The following is a 14,962-nucleotide window of genomic DNA, read 5'->3' as shown; positions in this document are numbered from 1 at the left end:
ATACAGTGCTAGATATTAATACCGTAGTCACAACCAGGAACAACAAAACTCCTGATGTGATTCTTCTTGTCAACAGTTGAGGGTGTTCAAACTGGCCAAGTCTTGGCCCACCCTGAACATGCTGATCAAGATCATCGGTAACTCAGTGGGAGCTCTGGGTAATTTGACACTGGTCCTAGCCATCATCGTGTTCATCTTCGCCGTGGTGGGCATGCAGCTGTTCGGCAAGAGCTACAAGGAGTGTGTGTGTAAGATCGCAGACAACTGCCAGCTGCCCCGCTGGCATATGCACGACTTCTTCCACTCGTTCCTCATCGTGTTCCGGGTGCTGTGTGGGGAGTGGATCGAGACCATGTGGGACTGTATGGAGGTGGCTGGCCAGAGCATGTGCCTCATCGTTTTTATGATGGTCATGGTTATAGGGAACCTGGTGGTAGGTGTTTTTGCTGTTAGTCATTGTATATCCCAAAATACCCAATAACTATGGATGATATCACTCTACTTGTGATAAATCTTTCTTGGTCAATTTGTGTTTGACACTGGTGCAGCAAATATGTTTTAAGCATTGACATATTTAAGTGATATGCAATTTTCAATTTGAACTGAATCTCCATATTAACAACTGAACCCAGATCAGAATGGACTCCTTTCCTCCCTCTGTCTCTACAGGTTCTGAATCTGTTCCTGGCCCTGCTGCTCAGCTCCTTCAGCGCCGACAACCTGGCGGCCACGGACGACGACAGCGAGATGAACAACCTGCAGATCGCTGTGGGCCGCATCCAGAGGGGCGTGGCCTGGGTCAAGGTGGCCATCCGCCAGGTTATCCAGAGCCTGTTCCTCGGGGGCGGAGCCACCAAACGGGTCAAGGGGGAGTCACTGGAGGGGGGTAAGACCCTGGACGAGCTCCACAGCTCCATCAACGGCAAGGGGGGCAACTGCATCTCAAAACACTCGTTGGTCGAGATCACTAAAGATCCGAGTGGGGTCTATCTGAAGGAGGGGAACGGGCGGCCCGGAGGTGGGGTGGGGTTAGGAGACAGTACGGAGAATTACCCGAAGGAGGAGTGCAACTACATGTCGTTCATCCACAACCCCAGCCTGACGGTGAGCGTGCCCATCGCGGTGTGCGAGTCAGACTTTGAGACCGCTATCACAGAGGACTTCAGCAGCGACTCGGCCTCCGAGGAAATGTCGATGGGCAGCAAAGAGGTAAGAGGTTTGACCAGAGACCCTGTGCTGCTCTGTTCAGTAGAAACGAGCACAGTCACATCACATCTTTTAATTGCGGTATCTTTGAGTGGTGTCTGTGTTAGTTTTGAGTGGTGTCTGTGTTAGTTTTGAGTGGTGTCTGTGTTAGTTTTGAGTGGTGTCGGTGTTAGTTCTGAGTGGTGTCTGTGTTAGTTTTGAGTGGTGTCTGTGTTAGTTTTGAGTGGTGTCGGTGTTAGTTCTGAGTGGTGCCGGTGTTAGTTCTGAGTGGTGTCTGTGTTACTTGAGGTGCCATGATTTAGCTTGAGCTTAAGCAGAGTGAGCGCTTTTGGAACTATTCCATTGGTTTGCACTTTTGGGACAATTCCATGGGTTTACACTTTTGGGACGATTCCTTTAGTTAACACTATTGGGATTGTTCCATTGGTTTACTAGCCTTGTGAACCAGAACTAACCGTGTGTGCTCCCGTTTCATGTCATGTGTAGTGAAACAGAATGTGAGCTCAGGAGATCAGGAGGGTTGAACAAGGCTTATTTGTTTACACCTTTTGGACTATTCCATTGGTTTACACTTTTGGGACTGTGCCATTGGTTCCATTTTGTCAGGCAAGCTAAATACAGCGCAACTCTATCGTATTTATCGTACTCTGTGTTTGACGTAGATCTGTAAACAGAATCAGTGGTGAAGTGGAAGGGAAACGCACATAATCGGCGTTCACACACCTTTTCATCTTGCCAGGCGTTTACCCACCTAAAGTGGAAAAATATAGGCAGTGTTACTTTGTTCACCGATTCTTTTTTACCACTACACATCAATGGATAGAATCTGAGAAGTCCAGACTTTCCAGAGGCAGTTACCAGCTAGTTGTTTTGCTGACTCATTGAGTCATTGCACCAAGTCTTTTTAGTCTAGTCCATTATCCAGGGAGTTGTAGTATACTGTTATAAAGCCCTAGGCGTCAAAACAATGACGTAGCATGAGAGGACAGTACAGTCACTGCAGGTGCTTCTACACCTGCATTGCTTGCTGTTCTGGGATTTAGGCTGGGTTTCTGTACAGCACTTAGTGACATCACCTGATGTAAGAAGGGCTTTATAAATACATTTGAAATTTGATGATGATTGACCACTGATGATGAGTCAGAATGGCCTATGGCCCAAGTAGCAGGTCGTTTCTGGATGTTCTCATTAGATATCTATAATGGGCTGATGTGTGTGTTATCTGGTTGACTGAGTATACAGGCGGGCAAATGGGTCTTCACTATTATATGCACTTGTTGAAAGAAGTTGTTTAGAGCAGCGTCCTTGCAAAGGGTGAAGTGAAGTGTGTGTGTGTGGGTGTTCACGGATGTTTGTGGGTGTTCACGGATTTGTGTGGGTGTTCACGGATGTGTTTGGAGGCTCACGGATGTTTGTGGAGGCATACGGATGTGTGTGGCGGCTCATTTCTCACACATTTAATCCCTTTCATTAGAAATCACACCAGTGAGATTTAAAAATAAACCACATTTTTATAATAGACTGTAAATTAAGGCCGGAAGACTGATAAAGGACTTAAAATATCCCACTCACTGGCCTACACATACACACCCACACACACACACACATACACACACACACATACACACACACACACCACACACACACACCCACACACACACACACACACACACACACACACACACACACACACACACACACACACACACACACACACACACACACACACACACACACACGACATTCTGGAACAGATGTTGTAAATAAGATGTGTGTCTGCTTCGAAGACACAATGTCACGTTAGGCTAGGAGGGTAAGCCTTCTGGGCTCTGTAGCCCCACCCCCACATCTCCAGACCAGAGCCAAGGACAGGGAGTGTCGCCAACCTGCCCCCAGCCAACTTCTTCAGTTATTAGAGAAAGCTAGCCTGGTCTGTTTCTGGCCATGACTCTCCATGCAACAAATATGGATTAGATGCCAGCTGCTGATCCCCCTTCCCCCTTATAAATAATAGCTTCAAATTAGTCTATTTATTTGGGAACGGGATCATAAACCGTGTGTGTGTGTGTGTGTGTGTGTGAGACTTTGTGCTACGAACAGTACAAGGTCAATTGTCGTCCTCACAAACTATTTAATCCTATTCTATATCATCCCGGAGCCTTGTCTTCTAAAGTGTTTCTCTGTGGATAACCTGTTTCCTTATGTGCCTTGCAGCTGATTGATGAAAACAGACACCGAGGTTGTACTGTACATTATGAGCTGGCTCACGGTTGTATCACTCTACCTTGCTTAACCTACCGTTTGTTATTGCAGCTGTGTTACAGACGCTCACAAGGTTGTCAGTGAGAGAGAGGAGACTTGTAAGACCATTTTATTCTACATAGCACTAACCATGAGGACTGCCTATGCCATTTAACAGAACCAACCAATACTTATCTTGCATTTGTTTCAATGGATTGCCAATTGTTTTGTTCTCTGCCTGACTGCCCTCCCCAACTGCTTTCCTCTGTTGTCCCTGGCCTTTCTTTTCTTCTATCCCTCCTTCATCTCATTTCTTTATTTCTAATTTGATCATCAGGCTTTTTTTGTAGTTTCAACAGCATTATGAATGAGCTGCATCCACTTTTCAAATTGATAGGTGAAGTCATGTGACTTGTTTTTGCTTCTGATTTCCTTGCTTGGTTTGTATTGATTGCTTTTGGAGGTGCTTGGCATTGACCACCCCCAAGATTGAGAAAAAAAATAACAGAGAATGAATGAAGAGAGAAAAGGAGGAGAGGAACAGACAAAGATGAAATAAATGAATTTTGCCCAAAGTACTTTAGGTTAAATTCACGAGGGTTACATGTTCTCCCTGTATAGATCTAGTGAATATTTTGGAGTCTGAATATTAGTCTCTGTGAACCCCTGGTAGACTAGCGGTTGCACAGTCAGCCATACCATACTGAACTGATGCAGCAATTATAGCAAACACCCAAGTGAAATCAAGACGCAAATTACATATTGCCTTCCAAAAGCATGGCAGGAGGGCACCCTCCATTTATATATAGCCTTTGCCCTGAACAGAGAGAGAGAGAGAGAGATGGCAGGGAGAGAGACTGGAAAAGAGAGAAGGAGAAGATGTGTGAAAGAATAGAGAGAGGGAGGGAGATGGAAAGGACGGAACAAGCAGGATGAGAAAATGTGTGAGACAGAGGGAGAGATAAAGGAACAAAGAGAGAGAGAGAGAGAGAGAGCATGTGTGAGAGAGGTATGTATATATAGAGAGAGAGAAGAAGGAAGAATTAGAAAACATGTGAGAAAGGGGAATATAATGTGTGAGAGCGAGGGAGGTATAGAGAGAGAGCACCACCGATCCTTCTGGAACATTGTGTATCTCGGGACGGGAGGGGCGTGGAGCGGGCAGGGCAGCATGCTTCCATCATTCCCAACGGCAATCAGACCTGCTGCAATGTCGAGTACAGTGGAGCCAGACGCCCCAAACTCCCTAGACATTGCACCATGTTTTATCAATGAAAACAGGACAGGCATTCCACCTACAGAGCTAAGTGAGGCCTTCTCACCATACAGTACACAGAACACTGTATTGCATCTTTTTATTTAACTAGGCAAGTCAGTTAAGAACAAATTCTTATTTACACTGACGGCCTACCCCAGGCAAACCCTAACGACGCTGGGCCAATTGTGCACCGCCCTTTGGAACTCCCAAACACAGCCAGTTGTGATACAGCCTGGAATCGAACCAGGGTCTGTAGCACTAAGATGCAGTGCCTTGGACCACTGCGCCACTCGGGTGCCCAATCAGCATGTAGATTATATATTTATATATAAAAATATCTCTAGTACTGTACTATGGATAACTTGCATGGAATGCAGGGCTCTAATGTCAAAGTGTGCATTATAATCCAATGATTATCCTGCCAATAGCAAAGAATAAGGACAGTAGTACTAGTCATCCCCAGAGATCCCTCCAACATTATTTCCTCTTGGAGGGACATTTCCTCTTAGTCTCCAGTGGGTAATCCTGTTAGAGTACCCCATTTAGCTGTGTCTCCCCTGTATGTTAGCATGGTCACACTGCGTCTAATGTTATATTAGTATTCATTCTATTATTATTATTATCTGATAGCTCCAGACCGCATGCTGTCTTGTAAACAGTGCACAGTACTGGGTTTTGCTGGTTAGCTAATGTGGTAATACCCATTTATTTACCGAAACAGAGACTGAAGCTTGTGCTTTTCTTAAGGATGGGGGAAAAAATGTGTTTTCATGTCAATGAGGAAAATGTTCAGTGTTTCGGGGGAGGGAGGGAAGAAGGGGGAATTGATTTGATCGATGGGGCTATCCGCCACTCAAATGCTAAATCCTGGGTCATTTTTCAGTGGACATGAAAATCCGTCAGCCCACGTTCTCCTGCTTGTTTTCCCATTTCAGGATTGGAAATGCACTGGAATACTGCATGCCCCCTTCGACTGTCTGAGCCGATTTCAAACATACCCACAGTGCATTGCAACACCAACCTCTCCCTGTAGCATGTATCGTTGCTACCGGGTGCTGTATACTACAGTATGATTGGATCTCACCTGATCAAACTGATCTCAAGCCTGTAGGTACTTTTGATCGACCCTGCATGTAATGATGATTAGAATGATGAAATGAGTATAACTCTGAGTTTATATTTAAGCCAAAGTCATGTCTCCCATCCAGGCCAAAGTATCTGGTGAGACTACTGTACTGTTACAGTCCATGACAATGGAGAATGTACCATTACAAGAATCTCAAGAACTACTAGTAGCTCAGAAGGTTGTCTCCCCCCCCCCCTGCAGAAGCTACCTATAGAGCCCCAGCACCTTATCTCGTCGGAGGGCAGCTCGGTGGATATCGGTCCCCGGGGGATGGAGCTGAGTCAGTGGAGCTGGAGGACGAGGAGTCAGAGAACCCAGAGAACTGCTTCACTGATGGTGAGGGAGGGAGGGGCTGGGGGAGAGGACGAGGAAGAGTGGGGGAAGAAGGAGGGAAGGGGGGGGGGAGGGACTAGTGAGAGGAAGGTTTGAGAGAGACTTTTCCTTTCACACATCAGAAGTAGTCTAGAGGGAATTCCGAGCTCTGATAGAGAGGAGGGACTGTTTGAAAAATGGGAGGAGTTTCTTTCAGGCAAGGACAATGCATTATTTTATCTTCTCTCTCTTTCTCTGTCCCTTTGTCTCTCCCTCTCTCTGTCTCTCCCAGGCTGTGTGCTCAGGTTCCAGTGTTGCCAGGTGAACGTTGAGGAGGGCAAGTGGAAGATGTGGTGGACTTTGAGGAAGACGTGCTTCCTCATCGTGGAACACAACTGGTTCGAGACCTTAATCATTTTCATGATCCTGCTCAGCAGTGGCGCTCTGGTGAGTGGCTGCTGCTCACCTGGCCTGTGTAATGTTGTACCGCTCCTTTAAGGAAAGTCAAGTAAACGTGGGCTCGACTTGTCTTTACATAACAATGTGAGTGTCAAATAATTACAGTCTGCTTACTTTGATGTAGAGTGAATATGAGCTTTATGGCTTCTTGGTTAGCCTGACACTTCTGTTTTGAAGTGAAAACTGAAACGTTGATTGATCAGAGTGTAGTCATCAGTAGGGTTGAGTCCGGACAGGGAAAACTCTGATCCATATGCATAACTAGGGCCCAGAGTATTTCCTGGTCATGGCTTGTGTTCAGAAAAAACTCAAAGCCCTACAATTTACCAAAAAAACGCCAACCTATGTGACTCAACACACTTGACAAACATGACCTTAGCCCAGACCTCAGGCACTATCAACTATCTGATGCTTGATTCCTTGTTTGTGTCTCCGTGTAGGCGTTTGAAGACATTTACATAGAGCAGAGGAAGACCATTAAGGTAGTGCTGGAGTACGCAGACAAAGTCTTCACTTATATCTTCATCCTGGAGATGCTGCTGAAGTGGGTGGCCTACGGATTCAAGAAGTACTTCACCAACGCCTGGTGTTGGCTGGACTTCCTCATTGTTGATGTATGTATTTGCTGGAGTTGTATGCGAACTCCGTACACACACGATGACCTCGAACACGCTTTGTCAGCAGATGAATTCAAATCTAAGCTTTGGATAGCAATTTAGAGTGATTTGATTCATTTTGTGATTATTCATTTACCAGTTGGAATGAATAGAAATTCCATAAATTTCTCCTTCTAGTTCTCCTTCTGCAAATGCCTCTCCTGACATTGCTTATTTTTCTCTCTCTCTTGCTCTCTGTTTTTCTCTCTCTCTCTCTCTGTCTCTGTTTCTGTCTCTCTGTTTTTCTTTCTCTCTCTCTCTCTCTCTCTCTCTCTCTCTCTCTCTCTCTCAGGTGTCTCTGGTGAGCTTGGTAGCCAATGCGTTAGGCTACTCTGAGCTTAGTGCCATTAAATCTCTACGAACCCTGCGGGCCTTAAGACCCCTGAGGGCCTTGTCACGGTTCGAGGGCATGAGGGTAAGGTTTACTGGAGAACATGTTTCTTGCTGAACTGCAATCAGAAAGAGCCTCTCGAGCAGCTTTTAGGATATTTGTTATGATAAAGTCCACTGCAATTGAGTCTTTTGAAAATAACTAAATGTCATAACTAAATGTAACTTATTTTAGGAGACGAATGCCTTGTTACATTTGACATCTTGTAGCATTCTTAGCCACAGCCCTTTGAAAATGGCTGAGGCTTCTAGAAGGAGGAAAATAGGAACCAGCGATGTATTTTAAATGGACGCATGCCTGTGTATAGAGCTGGATTTCGAGATATGTCTCTCGTGTGTATCTGCGTGACTTTCTCCACATTGTGTCGATAGATTCTAACACTGCTCTGCCTCGATGTTGTTTGTGTGGGGCCTTTTGATGTGTACTTATTTTTCTTTGTGTGTCTTTTCATTTACAGTAAAACACTTGTTGTGACTTCATCCTGACTCTTCTAAGGTTTTTTCTGTTTTGCTTTTTAACTTTTGAGTGGTTAAATGTGCTCCGTCGCCACTCCTTTGAAAGAGCGTTTCCTTCCTTTTCCTTTCCTTAAATAGTTAACTGTCAAACTCTTGTGGTAGTGCTTGTAACATGCTTTGTACTGAAAATAACACAGTGAAAATACTGTACACATATTCTCATGTGTTCCTAAACCTAACACAATATTTCAATATTACCACCGCTATTCACCCTCCCTATACATGATTATATTATTATTACATATGTTATCATCTATGGTAACCAGAATTCTTGGATAAGCCTAGAAATGCATGTTTTCTTGAGTAACAAGAGTGTGCATTTCAGCTTCAACTTTATCTCACTCAACACATTGTCACATTACTTTCTAGTCCTATCCAGAGAAACCTCAGCGAACCGGTTTGACCGAGCCCTCTAACCGTGTCATCTGTGATTTGACAGGTGGTGGTGAACGCCCTCCTGGGTGCCATTCCGTCCATCATGAACGTGCTGCTGGTGTGCCTCATCTTCTGGCTCATCTTCAGCATCATGGGCGTCAATCTGTTCGCAGGGAAGTACTATCACTGCGTCAACACCACCAACGACGAGACCTTTCCCATCGAGGTGGTCAACAATAAGAGCGACTGTCTGGCCCTGGCCAATGACAGCGCCCGATGGAAGAATGTCAAGATCAACTTTGATAATGTCGGGGCCGGGTACTTGGCCTTGTTGCAAGTGGTGAGTGGGACAGTTGTCTGTTGGCGTTCGGGAAGATTATGCTTTAAATCTGGTTTAAAAGTGTAGTTCTTATGAAACGTGCATATAATGTTCATTTACACTGAGTGAACAAAGCATTAGGAAAGCCTGCACTTTCCATGACACAGACTGATCAGATGAATTTTAGTGTGTCAAGAACTGCAACGCTGCTGGATTTTTCACCCTCAACAGTTTCTCGTGTGAATCAAGAATAGTCCACCATCCAAAGGACATCCAGGCAATTTTGACACAACTGTGGGAAGCATTGGAGTCAAAATGGGCCAGCATCCCTGTGGAATGATTTCAACACCTTCTAGAGTCCATGCCCCGACCAATTGAGGCTGTTTTAGGGGCAAAAGGGGAAGCAACAATATTAGGAAGGTGTTCCTAATGTTTTGTACACTCAGTGTATATACCGTATGCCTGTATGACTGTCTTGTTTTTTACTTTCTATGCTGCTTTTGCACTTTTAAATCAGTGTGGAGTATTTTTTTTTGTTCGAGACATAGCTTATCACCTTTCACAGAGTATTGTGACTATTCATTTAATATTTTCTACCTGCTACCAAAATAGCTCTCCTAAACCAAAAGTAGTGGAGCGGCGCCTGACTGCAAGGCTGCAGCTAGGGAACAGGGAAGTCAGATGTAAGTAACCACTCGAGAGTGACCCCTCAGAGAGTAACTCATTCTGTTCTCTGTTCTCTGCTCCTAGGCAACGTTCAAAGGTTGGATGGACATCATGTACGCAGCTGTGGACTCTCGTAATGTAAGTGTTTCCTTGGGGCTCTGGTCATGGTGAATGGCGGACAGTTTAAAGTCAGGTTGACTCTTGCATTTAAGGTTTTGCGTTGACATTTTTTTAATTGGAATGTTGGTGTTTCAAAAAAAAAAAAAAAAGTTTCCTCCCTTAGGAATGTCCTGTAAATAAGGGTTTGACTTGAATATGTGCAATGATTACACGTTTTACTGTATATCTTTCTTGTTTGTGTTTCAGGTGGAGCTTCAGCCCCAATATGAACAGAACCTCTACATGTATCTGTACTTCGTCATCTTCATCATCTTTGGCTCCTTCTTCACTCTCAACCTCTTCATTGGTGTCATCATTGACAACTTCAACCAACAGAAGAAAAAGATACGTATTCTGTAGTGAACAGGTGTTCGTGGACAGTGTTTTGTCAAACCCGCTGCTGGCTGAGAGATTATTCTAAATATGGCAGGCATATGAGTTACACACACACCTTCCAGTCGCTGAGAGAGCCGACACTGTGAATGCAGTCTCCGTGATACGGAGACAAGAGGGAAAAGAAAGAAAGTTCAAGGAGGAAGAGGAGAGAGCGTAAAATAGCCTGAGAGAGATAGAGAGGAGAGGGATGAGGGAGGGAGAGATCTGAAAAGCGTGCCTAGCCCTGAGCTAACAATGACTGAAAGAAACTTGAGGGAGAGAGAGAGAGAGAGAGAGACGCTTTGGGTGTACGTGTGTTAGGTTTTCACCAGGTTCTGTGTTGTTCCCTTTACTTTGGAGGTCAGGACATCTTCATGACAGAGGAACAGAAGAAGTACTACAATGCCATGAAGAAGCTCGGCTCCAAGAAGCCCCAGAAGCCTATTCCCAGGCCAACGGTTTGACACTGATATTGACACCTATTGATATTACAATAACCATTCAACCAAGCAGTAGCTCACATATTTGAGACGGATTAAGAATTCATATTTAAGACGGATTTCTCAAAATAACAAAAAATTTAAAAATCAACATTTATTTTGAATTCTCACAGTAATGCTGATTAAATATATTTCTATCGCTCTCTACCTCTCTCTGTTTCTCTCTCTCCCTTCATCTGCCTTTCCGTTCTAGAATGCATTCCAAGGCTGTGTGTTTGACTTCGTAACGAAGCAGGCTTTTGACATTGTCATCATGATCCTCATCTGCCTCAACATGGTCACTATGATGGTGGAAGAGGATGACCAGACACCAGAGAGGGAAAAAATCCTCCACTGGATAAACTTTGTCTTTATAGTGCTCTTCACTGGGGAGTGTACGCTCAAAATGATATCCCTCCGTCATTACTACTTCACCATTGGCTGGAACGTGTTTGACTTTGTCGTTGTCATCCTTTCAATCGTGGGTAAGAACCCTGACTCTTCATAGTCTTTTGAATCAAAATGTAGCATTCAGAATAAATGTTTGGAGTTGTAACCGAGAAATTGTTTGTGTTAAATTGGTGTGGTTTTTGTTTCTGTCCTTACAGGTATGTTTTTATCAGAATTGATTGAGAAGTACTTTGTTTCCCCAACGTTATTCCGAGTCATCCGACTTGCCAGAATCGGCCGCATCCTTCGTCTCATCAAGGGCGCCAAGGGCATCCGGACGCTTTTGTTCGCCTTGATGATGTCACTTCCTGCCCTGTTTAACATTGGCCTCCTGCTTTTCCTGGTCATGTTCATCTACGCCATCTTCGGCATGTCCAACTTCGCCTACGTCAAGCACGAGGCGGGAATCGACGACATGTTCAACTTCGAGACGTTCGGCAACAGCATGCTCTGCCTGTTCCAGATCACCACGTCGGCGGGCTGGGACGGCCTCCTGGCGCCCATCCTCAACAAGAAGGAGCCCGACTGCGACAGCCAGATGGAGCACCCAGGCACCTTGTACCGGGGAAACTGCGGCAACCCACCAGTGGCCATGTTCTTCTTCGTCAGCTACATCATCATCTGTTTCCTCATCGTGGTCAACATGTACATCGCCGTCATCCTGGAGAACTTCAGCGTGGCCACCGAAGAGTCGGCCGAGCCGCTGAGCGAGGACGACTTTGAGATGTTCTACGAGGTGTGGGAGCGCTTCGACCCGGACGCCACGCAATTCGTGGAGTACGACAAGCTGTCGGACTTTGCAGACGCTTTGGACCCACCGCTGCGAATGGCCAAGCCCAACCACATCCAGCTGATCAAAATGGATCTGCCCATGGTCAGCGGGGAGCGCATCCACTGCCTTGACATCCTGTTTGCCTTCACCAAGCGTGTCCTGGGAGAGGGTGAAGGCTTGGACCTCCTCCGGGGCCAGATGGAGGAGCGCTTCATGGCCTCCAACCCCTCCAAAGTCTCCTACGAACCCATCACCAGTACCCTGCGGCGCAAGCAGGAAGACATGTCTGCCTTGGTGATCCAGAGGTCATTCAGGCGCTACCTGGCCCGGCTCGCCCTGAAGAAAGCAGCAGAGCTCTACAAGGAGCAGCCTAAAGGCAGCGTGATGTATGAGCTGGAGGACAAGGAGGTGCTGGTGATAGGACAGTTTGCGGACAACTCCACCTCCACAGAGAAAACGGACATTACGCCCACCACCGCCTCGCTGCCTTCGTACAACAGTGCCACAAACTTGGAAAAGGACCAATATGAGAAAGAAAAGAGGGAGAAAGAAATGAGAGACATAGATCTGAGAGAGCAAAATAAATAAGCGAACAAAAGGACAAATGATGAGTACGAAGACGTTTGCTTTGAAGAAAAACAGATTTACAGATTTGGAGGACCGATGTATGCTAATGTGTTGGTGGAGGGGGTGTGGAGGTGTTGGGTGCTAGGCCAAACTGATGTGTAGCTAGCTAAGGCTGAGGCCTGAGAGCAGGTTTGGAGCCATTTAAGGGGACTGTTCCAGGGGGTTACATAGTAACAAGGCAGGGGAAGATTATTGTTATGTATCACTGCCAGGAGTAAGTGAAAGACGGCGACTCAAAAAGCCGTGCGTAACCGCTTGTGATTTTCTGTTGAGTGTTACTATCTGACACACCTGTGTATACTGTGAAGTTTTCTGTAGCGAGTGCTGCTGCTACCATCATACATCCAGTGTCTTGAATAACGGTCGCCGTGTTACTTAAGGTTCTTGCATTTTTGTATAATTTCATTTTTTTTTTTAATGGTAAGGAATGTGTTATTGTGTAATTGTGAGAATGTGTCCACTGCTTTTCACGGTTGTAAAAACACCATGTACAGCAAAACTCAGCGACTAAACAAATCCATGTTCCCAATACTAACGCCACATGTGTTTTGTTACTCCCAGAACTATTTGTTCTCAGGCCGCAGTTTTCGTGTATCCCTCTGGGAATAAGCGTAGGTACTGTATATGTAACTAACCGGGTCTCCTGCACACCACAAGACTGTGCTAGCCCGCTGAGGTACGGTCTGAGACTTAGCTCGGGGGAGCTAACCCAGGTCTTCAGGTTACTCACCACGTGAACATTACATTATGCACACGCTTAATTCCACAACCAATCATCGGTGACACTTGGTAAAGATAATATCTCGTACATCTATATGAATGGCTGTTCTTCTCCCCTCGCTGTTTCTATGAACACGCCCACGGACACAGAGATCCTGAATGTATGTCAACAGATTCATTGAGAGGGATTCAATGAGATCTTCTTCATTTCGTAGAACATTCATAGTCACAAAGCAATGTGTCCGACAGATGTATTTCAATATCTCTCTCTCTCTCCACTCCTTGTTTCTGTCGAAACACTCGTGTAAAGAAAGATGACTAACAGAAAATATAATAAAGGGAACACATTGGTGGTCTTTTTCAAAAGATGTCCAACTCCATTATAATACGTTCATATGACACCTGGCGTTGAGTTTAGCACTCGTCTGTACTGTACACTGTACTCATAGTTCATGAAGGATTTTAATTCAAAGCCTGATTCTTTCAAGCATAGTGATTTGGTTCGATTTATAAATAGTACGGTTGCCTATATGGACCCACAGTATGCATCACACTTCCATTTGTCCATTTGATGTAAGAGCACTTTTTTAAATCTTTTCATGGCCACGCCCCAAAGGGTGTTATGTGAGCGTGCGCGCGTGTGTGCGCCTGTGTTTGCGTGCAGACATCTGTGTGTGTGTGTGTGTGCGTCCGTGCGGGCACGCGTGTGTGTGTGACTGGGGGTCTATATTTTACTTGTATTCCACGTATTATAAATAGCACTTCTGCTGTAGATACTGTTGCTTTTCAAATGAACTTTTAGGTTGCCATTTTTCTACAATTTGTTTTACATTCTGCACACATTGACACATGAAACACTTGTATGGTCCACATTTCTGTAGATATGAAACATAAAGCAATCGGCGGCCATTTTCCCTTCAGCTAGTGTGTTAGTGAAGGGCATGCAGGTCAGGACTGGTATCAGTTCATCTGCTAACGTGAATGAAAACATTCAAAGGAATAAAGGACACACCTGTTACCTTTCTCTTTTAGGCTGTGCTCTATCAGAAAGTATGACGATGGCTGGATGTCTGGTTGACGGGATCATCCATGTGGTTGAATTTCATGCTACACTGAAATGTAAATGTGTGACGAGGGACATTTTTGTTAGGACCAAAGATGTGACACACAAAACACAAAATCAAGATTTCCAAAATAAAACCGATTTTGGAAAGCATACTTTGTACACAGAATATTTTCAATCAGATGAAACTGTTGCGCTATGCAATCTATTGTTAGCATGTTGAATGGTCAATAGGCAGCAGGGAGACATATGTCAGCTGTATACAGAGAGAGAGAGATTGAGATTACCCCCACCCTTACCCCCTCAAAACACTTTGCTGATTCTGCCGCCAGATTCTCCCCTGCTGTTGCTTGGCAACCTTACATCACAGCTCCCCCGCTTTTGATTGATCAGTAGTGTCTCCCAACTGCCTACCCACAATACCTTGCTGCGAGCTGGCATACCCTTCCCGACCCCTGTCCTTCCCTCCTTCCCTGCATCAGAAAAAAACCACCATGATCAGAAGCCATGTAATACACTTATTATACTGTACAGTACTACAGTATATGCATAGTATCGATGAACTGCCTTCATATCCCTGCGCTTTAATCCATACAAGTCCTTTGTGTGCTCAGCACCTGCTGTAGTGGGGGTCTGTTTGAGTAAATGTTGGTTTAATACACACCCATGAGTAGTGAGCCATGACAAGGTCCCCATTCAGGAACAGATTAGCCTGTGTGAGGTGGGAAGACAGGACCACCTTACACCCTAACCTGCCTGCCACCAAAGAGAGGACTCCATGCAAAATAAGGTC

General features: G+C 45.2%; 1 protein-coding gene across 1 annotated transcript in view; it reads left to right on the top strand.

Moving 5' to 3' along the window:
• LOC112266450 (sodium channel protein type 2 subunit alpha) overlaps window positions 1-12,917 on the top strand; it is a 32,284-nt gene extending 19,367 nt beyond the window's left edge. Inside the window, 13 exon segments of the mRNA XM_042296968.1 lie at window positions 77-433; window positions 670-1,209; window positions 6,033-6,090; window positions 6,093-6,167; window positions 6,436-6,590; window positions 7,043-7,216; window positions 7,551-7,673; window positions 8,604-8,879; window positions 9,609-9,662; window positions 9,891-10,028; window positions 10,412-10,516; window positions 10,752-11,022; window positions 11,146-12,917. Coding sequence (XP_042152902.1) covers window positions 77-433; window positions 670-1,209; window positions 6,033-6,090; window positions 6,093-6,167; window positions 6,436-6,590; window positions 7,043-7,216; window positions 7,551-7,673; window positions 8,604-8,879; window positions 9,609-9,662; window positions 9,891-10,028; window positions 10,412-10,516; window positions 10,752-11,022; window positions 11,146-12,347 — 3,528 coding nt within the window. The 3' untranslated portion in view covers window positions 12,348-12,917.
• The last annotated feature ends 2,045 nt before the right edge of the window (window positions 12,918-14,962 follow it).

Source organism: Oncorhynchus tshawytscha, linkage group LG14 (genome assembly GCF_018296145.1).
Source record: "Oncorhynchus tshawytscha isolate Ot180627B linkage group LG14, Otsh_v2.0, whole genome shotgun sequence".
NCBI lineage: Eukaryota > Metazoa > Chordata > Actinopteri > Salmoniformes > Salmonidae > Oncorhynchus > Oncorhynchus tshawytscha.
This window is presented reverse-complemented; position numbering and strand designations above follow the sequence as displayed.